The sequence below is a fragment of the Sciurus carolinensis genome, chromosome 16 (genome assembly GCF_902686445.1).
Source record: "Sciurus carolinensis chromosome 16, mSciCar1.2, whole genome shotgun sequence".
Classification (NCBI taxonomy): Eukaryota; Metazoa; Chordata; class Mammalia; order Rodentia; family Sciuridae; genus Sciurus; species Sciurus carolinensis.
The window spans coordinates 44247186-44264205 of record NC_062228.1 but is presented as its reverse complement, the minus strand read 5'-3'; the positions used below and the strand labels follow the sequence as shown (position 1 = coordinate 44264205).

The window sequence follows — 17020 nt, the reverse complement described above, 5'->3', positions numbered from 1 at the left end:
AATGACAGTTTAACCAAATAGTTAAGTCTGTTTAATACATATATGTCCAGGACCAGGCTGGGATCTTTTCTGTTCTGTAGAACATGATGAGGGCTGCAAAGAAAAGGTCCCCACCTCACCCTCTGTAATACAATCACTCCCACGTCTGAAATGACATCCATGTTATGGTAGTTTCTACCAAAGTGTTCATATACCAAAGGTATTAACAGATATTGAAGTGAGAATTCTCAATGAAATAAATCTTAGATAACACTCAATTTTTTTTACATCTTTTGAAAAGTTATAACATGTACTTGGAATTCCCTCAAAGTAGGTAATTTTTCTTTTGACTTGCTCATTTGCATATTTTTCCAAGAACATCTTTTTAAATATCATCAAGAATTAGTATTTCCCGAAACAAAACAAGTGGAGAACATTGGGTTTGGGCTGTATGCTGAGTTAATCACGGGTCTGGAGATACCAGGTGCTTGGGAAAAGAAACTTACTAACTCATTAATGAAGACTAGTATTATAATGAATCCTAAAATACCTTAGAGTTGTGAGGAATACAATCTTCATTAATGAAGCTGGTTTAGATTTTGCTTTTTAGGAGCTATCTTTGTCTAGTTTTATTATCAGGATTATTTTAGTTGTACAGAATTGTTAAAAACTCGTTAAGGATTATATATTCCCTGAAGCTTTTACCTATATAGTTATTAGACTTTTTTCTTAAACGGGGAGCTCACATACACACGTACACACACTCACACACACACACTCTGTTAGGTTCTACAGTATTGAGTCAATTGTGGTAACATTCTTAAGGAGAAAAATGTAATCCTATATTTTACATGTATTGAAACTGAAATGTATATATATGTGTAGGCATTGGACCAGCCTTGTGCATGGTAGGCAAGCACTCTAACACTATGAGCTACACAGCCCTTTTTTAGTTTGAGACAGGATCTCACTAACTTGCCCAGGGTGGCCTTGAACTTGCAATCCTCCTGCCTCAGTCTCTCAACAGCTGGAATTACAGGTGTGTGCAACTATGGTCACTTACCTTATTTTTTATTTTTTGGTAACTGTGTCACATTTACCATCATTAATGCTCTATATGTATTATCTTTCTTTTCTTTGATTAGATCTTAAAAAATCTAGTCACTAATATTGTATCAAGTCTACTGCCTATTTCCTTAATTTCTACTTTTTACTATACTTGGTTTCCCTTTACTTGTGCTGGTTTTACTTTGGTGTTTCTGGTTTCTTCACATAGATGCTTATTCATTCCTTCGCTGCACTTATCCTGTGACAGACCCTGTGCTGTTCATTTTGCATAAGAGAAGATAATGAAGATTGGGCTCACAAATGAAGCTGCATTCATATATTAAATGACATTATTTGGTCAATCAATAAAACTGGTGATATCTGACAAGCTAGATGTGCAAGCATCTCATTATTAATTTCTAAATAGCTCATAATTTCAGTTTTGATTTTAAATATTTTATTACTGAAATGTTAAATACATACAAAAGTAGAAATATTAAAACAATGAATCACCATGAACAAATTGCTACACTTTAATAATTACCAACATTTTGCCAAGCTAGTTGCCATGTCAGTTATTTCTTCTGCTGGAATATTTTAATGTAAATCTATGTACCTTATAATTTCAGAAATATGTAAATATGTATCTCTAAACACATAGGATATTTTATTAATAGCCACATCGACATTATCATCCCTAATGAAGTTAAATTTCTAAATAAATCTAACATTCAGTCCATGTCCATGATTCCTCCACTGTCTTCAAAACCTTTTATTTTAACATTTTGTTCAAATCAGGTCCAAGTGGTTCCCCTGCATTGAATTCAGTGATATGACTCTTAATTCAGCTCTATTATTAGTGGTTGCGCCTCTTTTGCTTTTCATGCCACTCACTAGTTGACAACATCAGGGCATTTGTTCTGTAGAATTTTATACATTCTGGATGTCATTGGTTGCTTCCTTATGGTGACATTGATTTCATTCATCCATTCCCCAAAATCTTGACTTTAAAGAATTTGATTCAAAAGTATGAGTCTTTCAGTTCATTGTTTTGGCAAGAAGGCCTCACAGGTAGTGGTGTGTACTTCCTACTGAATTCCATCAGGAGGTGAATATTGTGTGACAGTTCTATTTTGACTGAGGCTAAAATTGATCAAAGGATTCAGAAGTGGTCAGTGTGATAAATCACTATAAAATTTTCACCTAAAAGTCTTAGTATCCATCGAACACAATTTTCAGGTCCCATTATTCCATTAGAGTCTAGAAAATGATGATTTTTCTAACCCTATCATCCTTTCTGAATTTATTGATTAGGTTTTTTAAGTCAAAACAATACCCACTTGAATTTGATGAACTTTTGGTGACCCTGAAATTTGGTACACATGTGGAAAAGAAAATACACACTCATCCCCCTCCTCCAATTTAATGATGAGTTGGTGTCATAGCATATTATAGCTGACAAACTAAACAGCCATAACCAAGTAACAAACTATCAAACTACTACTTGTGCCATGTCAAAACACCCAACTTGTGTTGCTGAGGCTGGTCTCAAACTTATGATCCTCCTGCTTCAGCTTCCCAAGTTGTTGGAATTATGGGCATGCACCACATACCTGGTAAAACACCCAATTTGAAAAACTAATTGAAGATGGGTCATTCTGAGCAACAAAAAGTATACTGACTGTAATAGTATTTTCTTTAATACAAAAGTTTTACACACACACACACACACACACACACACACAAATTTAAGTTCCCAAATGATAGTTTCTTTTATGCCATATTTTTGAAAGTTTGTGATAAATCTTAAATTGTGGTCGGACAGCAAGGATTCTAAGCCAATTTCTTTTTTAAATGATGGGAAAATCATATTTCACTCTCATTCTTCAATAGTTGTACTCTTTAACAACTTTACATTCATGAAATTCATATGATTCTTTTCAGCAGGGACTTTTTGATGCAGTTCAAGTGGTAAAGAACTTCTGACATTCACTTATAATCTCCTAGATTTTACCTAAATTATTTTCATTTTATGAAATGCGGAGATGTAACAGGAGGCATTTCTACTTTTATGACTTCTATAGAATCTTCCATAAGAATTCACTAATACTAATGATGTTAATATCAATTATAGACAGTATTTACAGAATACATGCTATGTGACTGGATATTCTTCTAAGTATTAACTACTTTATCCTTATAATGATTATATTACACAGTGTGACAGCCTGACTCTTAATTGGCTCCCAGTGGTCCCTGTCCCCTGGTATTCACTTTCAAGTAATCCCTTTCTCTTGAGTGTAGGCTGGTCTAGTAATTTACTGCTAATCATTAGAAGATAGCAAAGGTGATAGGATCTTACTTCCACAATTAGATTCATCATATCCATCTTGCTATCAGACTTGCTAGTAGTCTTCTCGATGACAATTTGATGAAGCAAGGAGTCACTGGAAGAGACCACTGTAGCAAGGAACAGCAATCAGCCTTCAGTCAACAGTCAACTAGAAACTGAGGATCTCCATGCAACATCTTCAAGAAAATGAATTCAAGCATTGTTAGCTTGGATATGGATCCTTCCCCAGTCAAGACTTCAGATGAAACCCCAGCCTTGGCTGAAACTTTGTAAGTTTGTAATTACAAGGACTCAACTAAGTCATGTCTGGATTCCTGATCCATAGAAACTGTGAAATAACAAATGTATATTATTTTAAGCTACTATGTTTTGTAGTAATTTATTATACAGCAATAAATAAGTACTATTATCATCATTTAAAAATGAGCAAAATGAGGCACAAAAGTTTAGTATCTTGTCCAATATCACAATGGTAGTAAAATGGTAAAACGAGGTGACATATAAGGCTAAAAATTTTCCTACATTCATTAAATTATTTTCTCAAAGGAATTTGTTGAAGATAAACAATGTTTAAATGGCAATGGAAGGCTTGTAAAGCAACATATCCCTTCTCTAATATAAAAACATAAGCATTTAGTTGTAAGCATGAAACCATTTTCTCAAAAATGGATTTCTTGGTGTTTTGTAACAAAATGCACATTTGAAAGCTTTCTTGTATTAAATTCCATTATGAATCTTCTGATGTTGAGTAAGGTGTGAATGTTGTCTAAAGGCCTTCTTACATTCCTTACATTTGTAGGGTTTCTCACCAGTATGAATTCTCTGGTGTTGAGTAAGAAATGAATAAAGTCTAAAAGCCTTACCACAATCCTTACATTCATAAGGTTTCTCTCCAGTGTGAATACTCTGATGTTGAGTAAGTTGTGAGAGCAGTCTAAAAGGCTTTCTGCATTCCTTACATTCATAGGGTTTCTCACCAGTATGAATACTCTGATGTTGAGTAAGTTGTGAAAGCAGTCTGAAAGCCTTCCCACATTCTTCACATTCATAGGGTCTCTCACCAATATGAATGCTCTGGTGTGAAATAAGTTGGGAATAACTACTAAAGGTCTTCCAACATTCCATACATTCATAGGGTTTCTCACGAGTATGAATTCTCTGATGGCGAACAAGTTGCTGCCTTAATCTGAAAGTCTTTCCACATTCCTTACATTCATAGGGTTTCTCACCAGTATGAATACTCTGATGTACAGTAAGTTGTTGGCATATTCTAAAGGCCTTCCCACAGTCCTTACATGCATAGGGCTTTTCACCAAAATGAATTTTCTGATGTACTCTAAGGTCTGGGCCACATACAAAGGCTTTCCCACATTCTTTACATTCATAGAGCTTCTCAGAAGTGTGAAGTCTCTGATGTCTAGTAAGGTGTGTACACTGTCTGAAGGTCTTCCCACACTCCTTACATTCATAGGGTTTCTCGCCAGTGTGAATTCTCTGATGCCGGGCCAGTTGCTGATGTACTCTAAAGGCCTTCCCACACTCCTTACATTCATAAGGTTTTTCACCAGTATGAAGTCTCTGATGTTGAGTAAGTTCTTGGAGCACTGTAAAGGCCTTCCCACATTCCTTACATTCATAGGGTTTCTCACCAGTATGAAGTTTGTGATGACGAATAAGATGTGCACGCTGTCTAAAGGCCTGCCCACACTCTTTACACTTATAAGGTTTCTCACCAGTATGAATTCTTAGGTGCTGACTAAGTGTTGAGCGACGAATGAAGGTCTTCCTACATTCCTTACATTCATATAATTTTTCTCCATTATGAATTCTCTGATACTCAGTAAGAAAATTGTTCTTTTTGTAGGTAGTCATTTTTTCAGAGGTAATTTTCACCTGCCCAAAATAACCCTCTTGTGGTTCTTTTTGTCCCTCAGTCTTGCTTTTACATTCCCAATCATTTCTAAAAATGGAGTCCTGAAGGGTATAGCTTTTAATTCTTTCCATTATTTCCCACTGTAATGAATATATTTCATAAATGTCCTTTTCTGGAGATAAAGTATTGGTCGTGTATCCAGACTCCAAATCTGAAAGAAAACAAGAAAGCAAACACATGATCATCTTCTACAAAACTGTGCACCAAAATTAACTGAATTTATGGGGAAAATGGACTGGAGTGGACCACTCAACTACATACAATTTTATTTGTAGAATACTAAAATACAGTTCATATCTCAAGAGAAAACTCAAAACACAGATCATATGGCTAAAGCTCACTTTATGAATATTAGAATGTAAAAAAAGCAGAAACTCTGGATTTCAAGTGCTAAGGAACTGCATGTAAAAATAAAGCCCTGAGTTGGGCACTGTAGTATGTGCTTATAGTCCCAGCTCCTTCGAGGCCAACCTGGGCAGTATAGTGAGGAGGAAGAAGGAAGGAAGGAGGGAGGAAGGAGGGAGAGAGGGAAGGAAGGAAGGAAGGAAGGAAGGGAGGGAAATAAAAGAAAGAAAGAAAGAAAAGAAAGGAAGGAAAGGAAAGGAATAAAGAAAGAAAGAGAGAGAGAAAGAAAGAAAAGAAGGCTGACTGTAGCTAGGGGCCATGCAAGGTTGATAGCATACCCATCTGGGAGGGAAGTTCTGGATTCATACACTTATCTTTCTTAAAACAGAGATGAAAAGGCTCCTGACAATAAAGCACCAAGTATAAGGCTTTTGCATTTCATGCTGAATTTTCTATCTAAATCTCTACATATGTGTCCCCACTTAAGTGGGAAAATTACGTGTGAACTATGTTCTACATGATACTGCTATTATTTCTGATCACTACTAAGTGAATGTATATCATGGAACAGATTGAATTCTCATACATTTTGACAAAAGGCAAGGAAACACAAGAGAACAGAGTACAGGAATGGAGGTGTGGCTAGTGATTAAGGAAAGAAGACGAATCAGTGGAGCCCTGATTTAAGTGTGGATAAGAATCACCTAGAGACTTATTTAAGTTATAAAGAAGTATTTTTAACTGACTGAAATCAAAATCTACAGGTCTAAAACCTATAGGTTTTGTTTTGTTTCCCTAAGCAATTTTTCTGATGCTGATCAATAAATGTGAATCTCTCTCCATAAATGTTTCCAATGCTTTCTCTTTATCATTAGAATAAAATATAAATACCACAGTATAAATAATAAGGCTACTGTTTAGCAACAAAATGCCTATTCCCATTTACTTTCTCAGTTCATATGATTAATACTATAGTCTCTTTCCATTCTCAAGATGTCAACTATTCCTATTAAATAGAACTTTTCACAGGCTACACTTCCTTTAAAGCATCCTCTGACTTTGCCTGGTTGGCTTCTTTTCAAGTCTCAAATCTAAAATCAATCCTTCAGAAAGGCTATTCTTGATGATGCCATTTAAGTCTATGTAGTTTATGGTCTAGCTCCAAACATCCTTGCTCATCTTTGTAACACTCCTCTCAATTTTGAAATAATGTGTGTTAATTTCCTTATTTGTTATTTCTTATTTTCTGACCTCTAATATTCTACCAGAGGCAGAATGTTATTAATTGAATTCCCATAATCATGTAACATTCATGACTATGTATATCTAATTCTAATCTTATTATAATAATACAATAATATGCACTAGATATCTCCACTAGAGTTTATACTATTACTTATCAATTCTATATTTGTACAAACTTATTTTTTTTTTTGTACTAGGATTAAACTCAGGGGTGTTTAACCACTGAGCAATCTCCAGACCTTTTTTTATATTTTGAGACAGGATCTTGCTGAATTGCTTAGGGCCTCACTAAATTGCTGAGGCTGGCTTTGACTCAGAATCCTCTTGCCTCAGCCTCCTGAGGGCTGGGATTACAGGCATGTGCCACCACGCTTGGCTGTTTAAACTTTTACTCCTTCGTATGCTTCCCAAGTGTGATGCTTTCCATTCTCATATAGTCACAGCAAAAGTATCTTAAATATTTTTCAATCATGCTAATGTTGAAAGGCATATTAAATCCTGAGCAAAGGATATGATAAATATCAGTACAGCAGAATGACTGTCAAAAATGGAAGGGGATCTAGCATTACCTGAGTGCAAGAAAGTAAAAATAAAGCCTATGTTGGCTCAAAGATACTGATCCAGATGAGATGGCCACATGAGGAAAATCTAAATGTTTAATGAAATATGAAGAGAGATGAAGTGAGATGAGAAGGAGAGGTAGGAAAACACTTTTCTCTGACTACCCACAGTAAATGTACTAAATTGCTGAAATGATTAAAATAATAGTCTATTACTATGAAACAAACTAGGTGGAAAAAACAAATTGTAAGACAATAAAATATTCACTTCAAATTTTTAAAACTTATTAAATAATGAAAACCATAAATTTTTTAGAAAATACTGAACCACATTACAAACTGTGAAATCTAAAAGCTTAGAAGAAAATTTAGATACATTTAAATTCTTAGAGCACATAGAAATGAAAAAAAGGGTATGAGTGTCCCACTCAAAAGTAAACAAAGAACAAAGTATGCTGAAGAACCCAGAAGGAGGGAATAAATTAAAATAAAAGCAGAATTTCATTCATTAAGAAACAGAGAAAGAATGAAACCAATATACAAAATTAAAAAAAAAAAAACGGGATTATTTAAAAAATTCAATGGGGTATATTAACGATTAGCTAAGATAATAAAAAAATAAGATAAAAAGGAAAGCACTCAAACAAAATAAAAAATGGCAACTAGGTATTATTCAAAGACAACTCCAGGGGCTGGGGTTGTGGCTCAGTGGTAGAGAGCTTGCCTCGCAAGCGTGGGGCACTGGGTTTGATCCTCGGCACCGCATATAAATAAATAAAATAAAGGTATTGTGTGGGGCTGGGGTTGTGGCTTAGTGGTGGAGTGCTGGCCTGGCATGTGTAGGGCACTGGGTTCCATGTTCAGCACCACATAAAAATAAATTAAAAAAAAAAAAAGGTATTGTGTTCATCTACAACAACAACAACAAAAAAAAAGCACAATTCAGGGGCTGGGGATATAGCCCAGTTGGTAGAGTACTTGCCTCATAAGTACAAGGTCCTGGGTTCAATCCCCAGTACTGCAAAAATAAACAAATAAATAAAAATAAAAAAACACAATTCAACATGGGTCTCACACATGTTTTTTTTTTTTTTTTTTTTGTTTGTTTGTTTTTGGTTTTGGCACTGGGGATTGAATTCAGGGTGCTCAGCCACTGAGTCACATCCCCAGCCACCCCTTTTTCTCATTTTTTGAGACAGGGTCTTGCTAAGTTGCTGAGGCTGGCCTTGAACTTGTAATGCTCCTGCCTAGCCTCCCAAGTCACATGAGCCACCACTACCACACTCTCACATGTTTTGAAATATGTTTTGTAAGCAGAAGCACTGACTACCTTTGTTCCAGCTATCTTTACAACAATGTTTGTATAACAGCCATGTATGCAGACAGAAACAGTGTATCTGTCAGAGCAATAGACAGGTCTGCTTACTTATTCAGTATAAAAAAGGTAATGTTTCCCTCAGGGCAAAGGTCATCCATATTTATTGTCCATAATGAAAGAATTTGGGTTCTCTCTCTCTTTTTTGGTTTTGTTTTTTTTTGCACTGGGGTTTAAAGCTGGGGCACTTAACCAGTGAGTCACATCCCCAGCCCTTTTTATATTTTATTTAGAGATAGGGTCTCAACAAGTTGCTTAGGGCTTCCCTAAGTTGCTGAGGCTGGCTTTGAACTGGCAATCCTCCTACCTCAGGCTCCTCAGCCTCTGGGATTACAGGCCTGAACTATGGCACCCGGCAGAATTTGGGTTTGCTAAGCTCAGGGTTCCTCTCCTATAATGTAGCTTATTATTATATGCTCAAGATTTATCTAGACCCTCTACATCTCCCTCATGGGACCTGCAGGAAAAGAGTACATGAATACGCTGATGCTCATATTGCTTGCTGTCTTTGACTCAGAAGCCCTGTGTCTTATGCCAGCATCTTGACACCATGGCTTGTTAGCTTACAAGTAGGGTAACGTTGCAAACCCTTCAGTTTTTGATATTAGCAAATAACTAACAAAACATAATATTTTGAAAATCATAAAGGACTACTGTGTCAATAAAGGGTAATTTTTCTAAGAAAGTGTTGAGAAAGTCATGAGGATCTATAATAATTCCAAATTATTTCTAAGTGAGTATAAAAATGGAGTCATATCCTAATAAAGGAAAGCTATATGCCAAAATCACTTATGAAAGTCCCCCCCAAAACATATCAAATTTCTAGGCTTGCAGGCTCAAAGCCAGCCTCAGCAACTTAGTGAGGTCATAAGCACCCTAGTGAGACCCTGTCTCAAAATAAAAAATAAAAAGGGCTGGGAATATGGTTCAGTGATTAAGTGCCCTTGTGTTCAATCTCTGGTACAAAAAAAAAAAAAAATTTCCTATGGCACACTGAAAGTAAGTTTATCCTAACTAAGTTGGCTTATTCTAGAAATGCAGGGGTAGTTCAATTCTAGGAAATGTACTATAATAATTTTGTCATATTAATTACTTTTAAAACAAAAAATCATGATAATTTCCATTAGCACTGGAAAGATATCTGACATTAATTCAGTAGTAATTTTTTTTAACAATACCTAAACTCTTCATTTCACCAATCAGTATTCTAATTCTCTCCCTGATTCTGGATTTCAAAATCTTAGGAGTCTATAAATACAGCGGACACCCTATATCCAGAGAAAGGGCCCAGAGACAGGGGTCAGTTCTCAGGCTATTTTGGGGTAGCAAAAGTGACAAATATTTCTGTTAATAGTCTGTGTCAGTTTTCTAACTTCACTGAAATGCTTTAAGCTCTCACCACCCCTAAACTTTGCTCTGTGAAGCTATGCCAGAAAAAAAGTTATCTTTCGTACATACGAAGCCTTAGGGGTCAGGCACTAGCCAAACTTTTTATTCAGCCAGAAAAAATGGATTTCGATTCAGTTTAATGGCAAGGAACTGTGCAAAACTGTGGTTAGTGTATCCTACCTCTTTGTCAAAGTAGCTGGGCTGGATTTTTGTTAATGGAAGCATTTCCTATGATAATGGTAAATCAAGCTACATTTGAAAAATTAAAAGTTGTAACCATCTTTATGAGTAGCTGAAGAGTTTCTTCCAAGAACCCAGGGATGCCTACATCCCATACCCCATTCAGACATGGCCAATTCTTTGTAGAAAACTACATGGGAAGCATAAAACCTTTTTGTCAATTTTTGGGGAGAGAGCAAGGTGCTTGAGGAAGATGGAGGACAATTCTTTTTGGTTTTCCTGTACAGATCTTCATGTACAGTGAGGTACACACACATATCCATTTTCGAGAAAGTTTTTCCTCCCTGTAACTACAGGATACCAAAATTTAGCCTCACACTGAGAAACAATGTCTATTAACTGCACAGATCTAGTGTATCAAAGTCCAAGGCTCCACTGTTGTCTCAAAAATTGAGGGGTCAGGGGCAAAGGAGTGGATTCTCATGAGGGGTTTATTTTCTTTCTTAAATCCAATCTACTCAGCAACACTCTCAGGTCCAGGGGGCTGGGAGAGGTTCTGTGGGCACAATATGGTCAATAACCTGATGGTCCCAGCCCACTGTGGTGAGGAGGGAGTGATTGAGCAGAGACCAAGTAGCATCTCTCACAAAATCTCTATGGGTTCAGCTTCTAAACACCTCAGAAAGGCTCGAGTCCAGAACAGCAAGTGAGCAGTCTACACTGAGAGAGGCCAGGAAAGGAACACTGTGTGCGGAGAACACCAGCCTAGTGACACACTGGGAGTGCACAGCTGAGCTGAGGGCACAGCTTGCATTCTTGGTGTTCACAAGTGAAACAGTTCCATTCTCATCACCAAAGACAAAGACTTCACTTTGTTGAGGATGCCAAGCCAGGGAGGTAGGAAGGTAGCCAGAGGCATTGCAGCCGATCTGTGATGCTGGCTTGGGATAGCGGGTATCCCACAGTAAAATTCTATTATCCTCACTGCAGGAAAGAAACATGGAGTCCTTGTGGGGCGAGGCAGCAACACAGGTGACCTGTCCAGCATGAGCTTGATATGAATTCAATACCATCTGCTGAGCAAGGTCCCAAATCTTGATGCAGAAGTCTTTGCTACCACTGACAGCTTGGGTGCCAGAGCTGAGGACACTGACTGTAGACACAATGTCATCATGCTCATACTTGCAGAACTTGCTGACAATAAGTGTCTCATTCTCATCCAGTTCCCACAACTCAACAGCACCTGAATCAGAAGCCACCAGGATACCTCTGTCCCCCACCCAAGTGAGGTCGGCCACTCCGGCCTCCGTCTGGACTCCAGCGGAGCAGAAACCTTCGTTGGGGGCAGCACATGGGTCCTTGAACAGCCACAGAGAGCCAGCCCAGCAGCGACCACTCAGGCTGGAGGCCCCCAGCAGAAGCGCCCCACCTATGGGGGGTATAAGCTGTCAGCGTGACAGGGGTGGATGGGCTCGTCTCCATGGTGACCGCACCGAACAGCCAGTAGTAATTCTTTATGTTTAAAAAGCACTAGCTAGGTGCTCATCTGTAATCCCACTGGCTCTGGAGGCTGAGGCAGGAGGATAGCAAGTTCAAAGGAATGCTCACAACTTAGTGAGGCTATAACCAACCTAGCGAGACCCTATCTCAAAAAATAAAAAGGGGGTTGGGGAGATAGCTCAGTCGGTAGAGTGCTTGCCTTGTAAGCACAAGGCCCTGGATTTGATCCTCAGCACCCGAAAAATAAAAAAATTAAAAAAAAAATAAAATAAAATAAAAAGGGCTGTGGATGTAGCTCAAGGGTAAAGTGCCCTTGGTTGAATTCCCAGGACCAAATAAATAAAGAGTACTAAAAAAAAATTTTAAAGGAATATATGGTTATTTCATTAACATGATAAAAATGCATTTCTTAGCTCAAAAGTTAGACTTAGGAAACAAACACAGGGGTCATAAAGAAACTCTGGAATCATTCTGAAACTTTATTGTGGTGATAGTTCCACAACTATATGCCTTTGTTAACACTGCTAGAACTAGTCACCAAGCAGGGTAAATAATGACATAAACTTTATATTCATTAATAAATTAGACTTTAAAAGTATTTTAAAAAATCTAATCACGAAAGATGTCAATTCCCATGAAATCAATTTATAAAAAAAAAAAAGAATGCAGTTCTCAGGAGGTATTTGGGAAATCTCTGTGCCTTCTATTCAATTTTATCGTGAACCTAAAACTGCTGTAAAAAATGAAATCTATTTTTAAAAATAGATGTAAAGTGCCTCTCCCCTAAGTCAACCATATTCTATCTCTTTATTTTTGTTCTAAAGTATTTTATTATGAATTTGAAAGAATTTTTTCTCTTTGTCTGTACATTCTTCCTTCCAAAAATCAACTAGCAATGACTTTCTTTAGTCACCATGTTACTTGATGAAATATATAATACTACTACAATGATTTGAATTAAGGAGTAACATATTTTGAATACAATTATGTTATTAGCTTTTAAGTATATTTAAAAAGGACTGGTGAGAAATTATTGTTTGGGGTGTTCTACGTCCAAAGATACAACTACCATTGATACACTTGGGTAATTGACCCCTTAAATCCAGGTCAGCTTTAATTGAAATTAAATGGCCCAGTCCTTATTTATTAGGGCATCACCAGCTGACTCCATGATACAGGGTCTGGAGGGTGTCTCACCAGGACAGCTACAGAGGTCAGGCTATGTGGTCACCTATGCTCTAATACTTTTGGACCTGCTAGAGGAAGGGCTGCCACTGCTTTGGGTGATGTACTTTCAGATGAAATGGGACAAATGGATCTCCCCCAAGAGACCCCAGAAGTATAAGAGATGGCAAATAAACTGGATTATATTTTTACTGATGTTCTATGAGGAGGAATAACAATTTATTTTCTCCTAAAACTATAAAACTCCTATTTTATCAGAATAATACACTCATATAACAATTTTTTCGTAGTTTTTTTTTTTTTTTTTTTTTTTCCCGCCTCCCCCCCATTTTCCCGGCAGGGGATTTGCCATTCTTTTTTTTTTTTTTTTGGTGCTGGGGATCAAACCCAGGGCCCTGTGCTTGCAAGGCAAGCACTTTACCAACTGAGCTATCTCCCCAGCCCGGCAGGGGATTTGAACTGCGGTCCTTCGGCATGCTAGGCCTCATATAACAATTGATTTCTTTATTTAATGCCCCTCAGAACAAAATCTTGCTGGGAGAACAAATAAATATTGTGCAAAGATAGGAAAAATAATCCAAATAATAATACCATGAACTTTATTTTCCCTAGAACTACACACATTAGTTCAAAATTCGTATGGAAAAACAAATAACCATCAGAAATCTGGAAAAAAAGAAATGAGAAAAGAATATCCTAAGAATTATTACCAGTACAATTTAAAGTTTCAGAAATTAAAACAGTATGATATTAATGACAAAATCTGAACAAAAACATTAAACTTTCTTCAGAAACATACTAATATTAATGTTGGTGCTGTTATACTGAAACTCAAATATGTTTGTGCAAGTGTGTGTATTAGAATAAAATAAATTGGTAAGCATGTAAATTTCATAGAACCTGTTATAGGATGAAAGTTTGTGTCCCTCTCCCCTCCCCCAATTTCATGTTAAAACCCTAAACATCAATGTGATACAATTTGGAGGGTACTTGGGAGGTAATTGGGTTTAGATGAAGACATAAGGGTGGGGCCCACATAGAGACACCAGTGTACTTAAAAAAAGAGAAAGAGCTAGAGATCTAGCTCAGTGGTAGAGTACTCGACTAGCATGCATGAGGTCTGGGTTTCCCTAGCACTAAATATATATATGTGTGTATATATATATATATATACATGTGTGTATATATATATATATATATATATACACACACACACACACACACAGAGGAAGAGGCCAGAGCTTGCTCTTTCTAAGTCACGAGAAGAAATAACAAGAAGATAGCCATTCCTATGGGCCAGGAAAGGCCCCTCTCTCTCTAGAACTGGACCATATTGGTAACCTGGTCTCATACTTCTTGCCTCTACAATTGTGAGACAAGTTATAGAGACTTGTTTAAGTCACCCAGTCTATATTTTGTTATGACAGCATGAGATAACCAATACAAATTTAGAAACAGATGACATTGTAGTCACATGTTCATGAAAAAAAAGAGTAGCCCCTCATTGTCAAATCTTTTGCCCATCCTCCTCAACAGCACCTTTTTCTTTTTTTTTTACTTTTTGTTTTGAAAAAATTGTAGATTCACAGGAAGTTGCACAGAAATGTAAAGAAAAGTTCCATGTACCCTTCACCCAGCCTCTCTCAATATTAACATTTTACACAACTATAGTACAATATTCCAAACAAGAAATTAACACTGGTATAATCCACAGAGCTTATTTAGATTTCAGCAGTTATGTATACATTCATGTGTGTGTACATGTACAGTTCTATGCAATTATATCACATGTAGCCTTGTATAATCACCTCAACAATCAAGATATATGACTGTACCATAACCACAAGACTCCCTTGAACTACCCTTAATGCCCCTAACCATTACTCTACCTCAGTTCTTAACCCCTGGTAACCACTAATCTGTTTTCCATCTCTATAAATACATTTATTTCACAAATACTACATAAGAGGAGTCCTGAATTTTTTGAATGATTTTTTTTCCACTCAACATAACATCCATGAGGTTCACACAAGTTGGTGCACGTATTAAGAGTATTCCTTTTTGTTACTGAGTATTATTCTATAGTATGGTATATTTCATCCATCTTTAGTCAGTCTGTTTATCAATTTAGAATAGAACTGCAGTATATATACTATTACATATGCAAGATACTGATCCTGTGTTAGATGTGTTTTACTATTTTCTTCCAGTCTGTGGCTTATCTTTCTTCTTCTTATAGTATATTCTGATGATACAAAGTTTTTAATTTGGATTAAGTCTGACTTAATCTAATTTAGTCTAATCTTTTTATTTGTTTCTGAGACAAGGTCTCACTATGTTGCCCAGGCTGCTCTCAAATTCCTGAGCTCATGGGATCCTCATGCCTTATACTCCTGAACAGCTGGAACTACAGGTATGCACCACCACACTCAGGTACCAATTTTTGATTTTTATGTTTATTGTTTTCACCTAACCATCCTATAACTACTTCCAAGTGAGAATCTGGCACTCTCAAATTATAGTCCTATATTTTTCTCTAAAAGTCAAATTAATTTTGGTATGAGGTGATGGTCAAGAGGTTTTTTCCTCCAAATTACTTCAGCACTTAATACTTTATTAAAAAAATCTTTCCATTCTCCATTAGAATATTTTACATCTTTCCCAAAAAATAAATGAACCTGTTAAGTGTGCATGTGTCAGGGGCAGAGGTCTATTTCTAGGGTTCCTGTTTTGTTGGTTATCCTTATGGCAACAGTACAAGGTCTTGATTATTGTAGTTTTATAATAAATCTTGGAGTATCTCAAAGTCATATCATTTAAGTTCTATAATAAGTTCCTCCTACTTTCTAAATTACTTTTGGACATGCTAGGTCCTTCGTATTTCTAAATATGTTTAGAATCACCTGGTTGACTACTGAGGTGGCACACACCTGTAATCCCAGCAACTCAGGAAGCTAAAACAGGAGGATCACAAGTTCAAGCCTAGGCTGGGCAATATAGCCAAACCCTGTCTCAAGAAATAAGAAATAAAAAGGGTTGAGGATGTAGCTCAGTGGTACAGCAGCCCTGAGTTTGATCCCTAGTATCATGAAAACAGAATTGGTTTGTTAATTTCTACCCAAAAGAAGCCTGCTAGGATTACAGTTAAAATTGTATTAAATCAATAAAATTGAGTTTTACAAGGCTGAGTTCCAAAAATGGTATCTCTCCATTTATTTAGGACTTCTTTAATTCTTCTTAGCAGTGTTGCATGGTTTTCAGTGCAGAGGTCTTGCACATCTTATCAAAGTTATTCATTAGCATTATATGGATTTTGATGCTATCATAGATTGAGTTATTAGATTTTCTAATATGTTTTGTTGCTCCTAATATATAAAACACATTTGATTTTTTTTATATTAACCTTGAACCCTGTGATGTTACTATAATCTTCACTTAATTCTTTGAACAGTTGTTCTTCTGATTCCTTAGGATTCTCCATGTATACAATTGTGCCATCTCCAAATACAGACCTGACCTTCTTTACTTTTGTATCTTTTAACTTTCTTATTTTATTGCATTGGCTGGAATTTTCAATTTAATTTTAAATAGATGTGGGAGGAGTGGGTATCCTTGCCTTATTTCCAATCCTAGATAGAAATTCTTCAACCAAGTATCTTGAAGTTTATAAAGTAGTATTTTTCTTAGCAGATACTCTTTATCAAGTTAAGGAAGTTCCCTTTAATTTCTAGATTGCTGAGAGTTTTTACCAGATATGGATGTTGAATTCTATCACATGGGATATTTACATTTATAGAGATGATCATATGATCTCTCGCTTTTCCTTTTAAAATGGTGAATTATACTGATCAACTTCTGAATGCTAAAAACCAAGTTGCCTTAATTAAGTAGGGATAAGGTCCACTTGATCAACATTTTTATATATTTCT

The 17020-nt window shown here is 36.4% G+C and overlaps 1 protein-coding gene across 4 annotated transcripts in view; it reads right to left on the bottom strand.

The window, feature by feature from the left end:
• Positions 1-988: 988 nt before the first annotated feature.
• Positions 989-17020, bottom strand: part of Zfp14 (ZFP14 zinc finger protein) — a 33421-nt gene continuing 17389 nt past the window's right edge. For all 4 annotated transcript variants that reach the window (XM_047527556.1, XM_047527557.1, XM_047527554.1 and 1 more), the window contains one exon: positions 989-5463. In XM_047527556.1, coding sequence (XP_047383512.1) covers positions 4097-5463 — 1367 coding nt within the window. In that variant the 3' untranslated portion in view covers positions 989-4096. The remainder of the gene's footprint in view (positions 5464-17020) is intronic.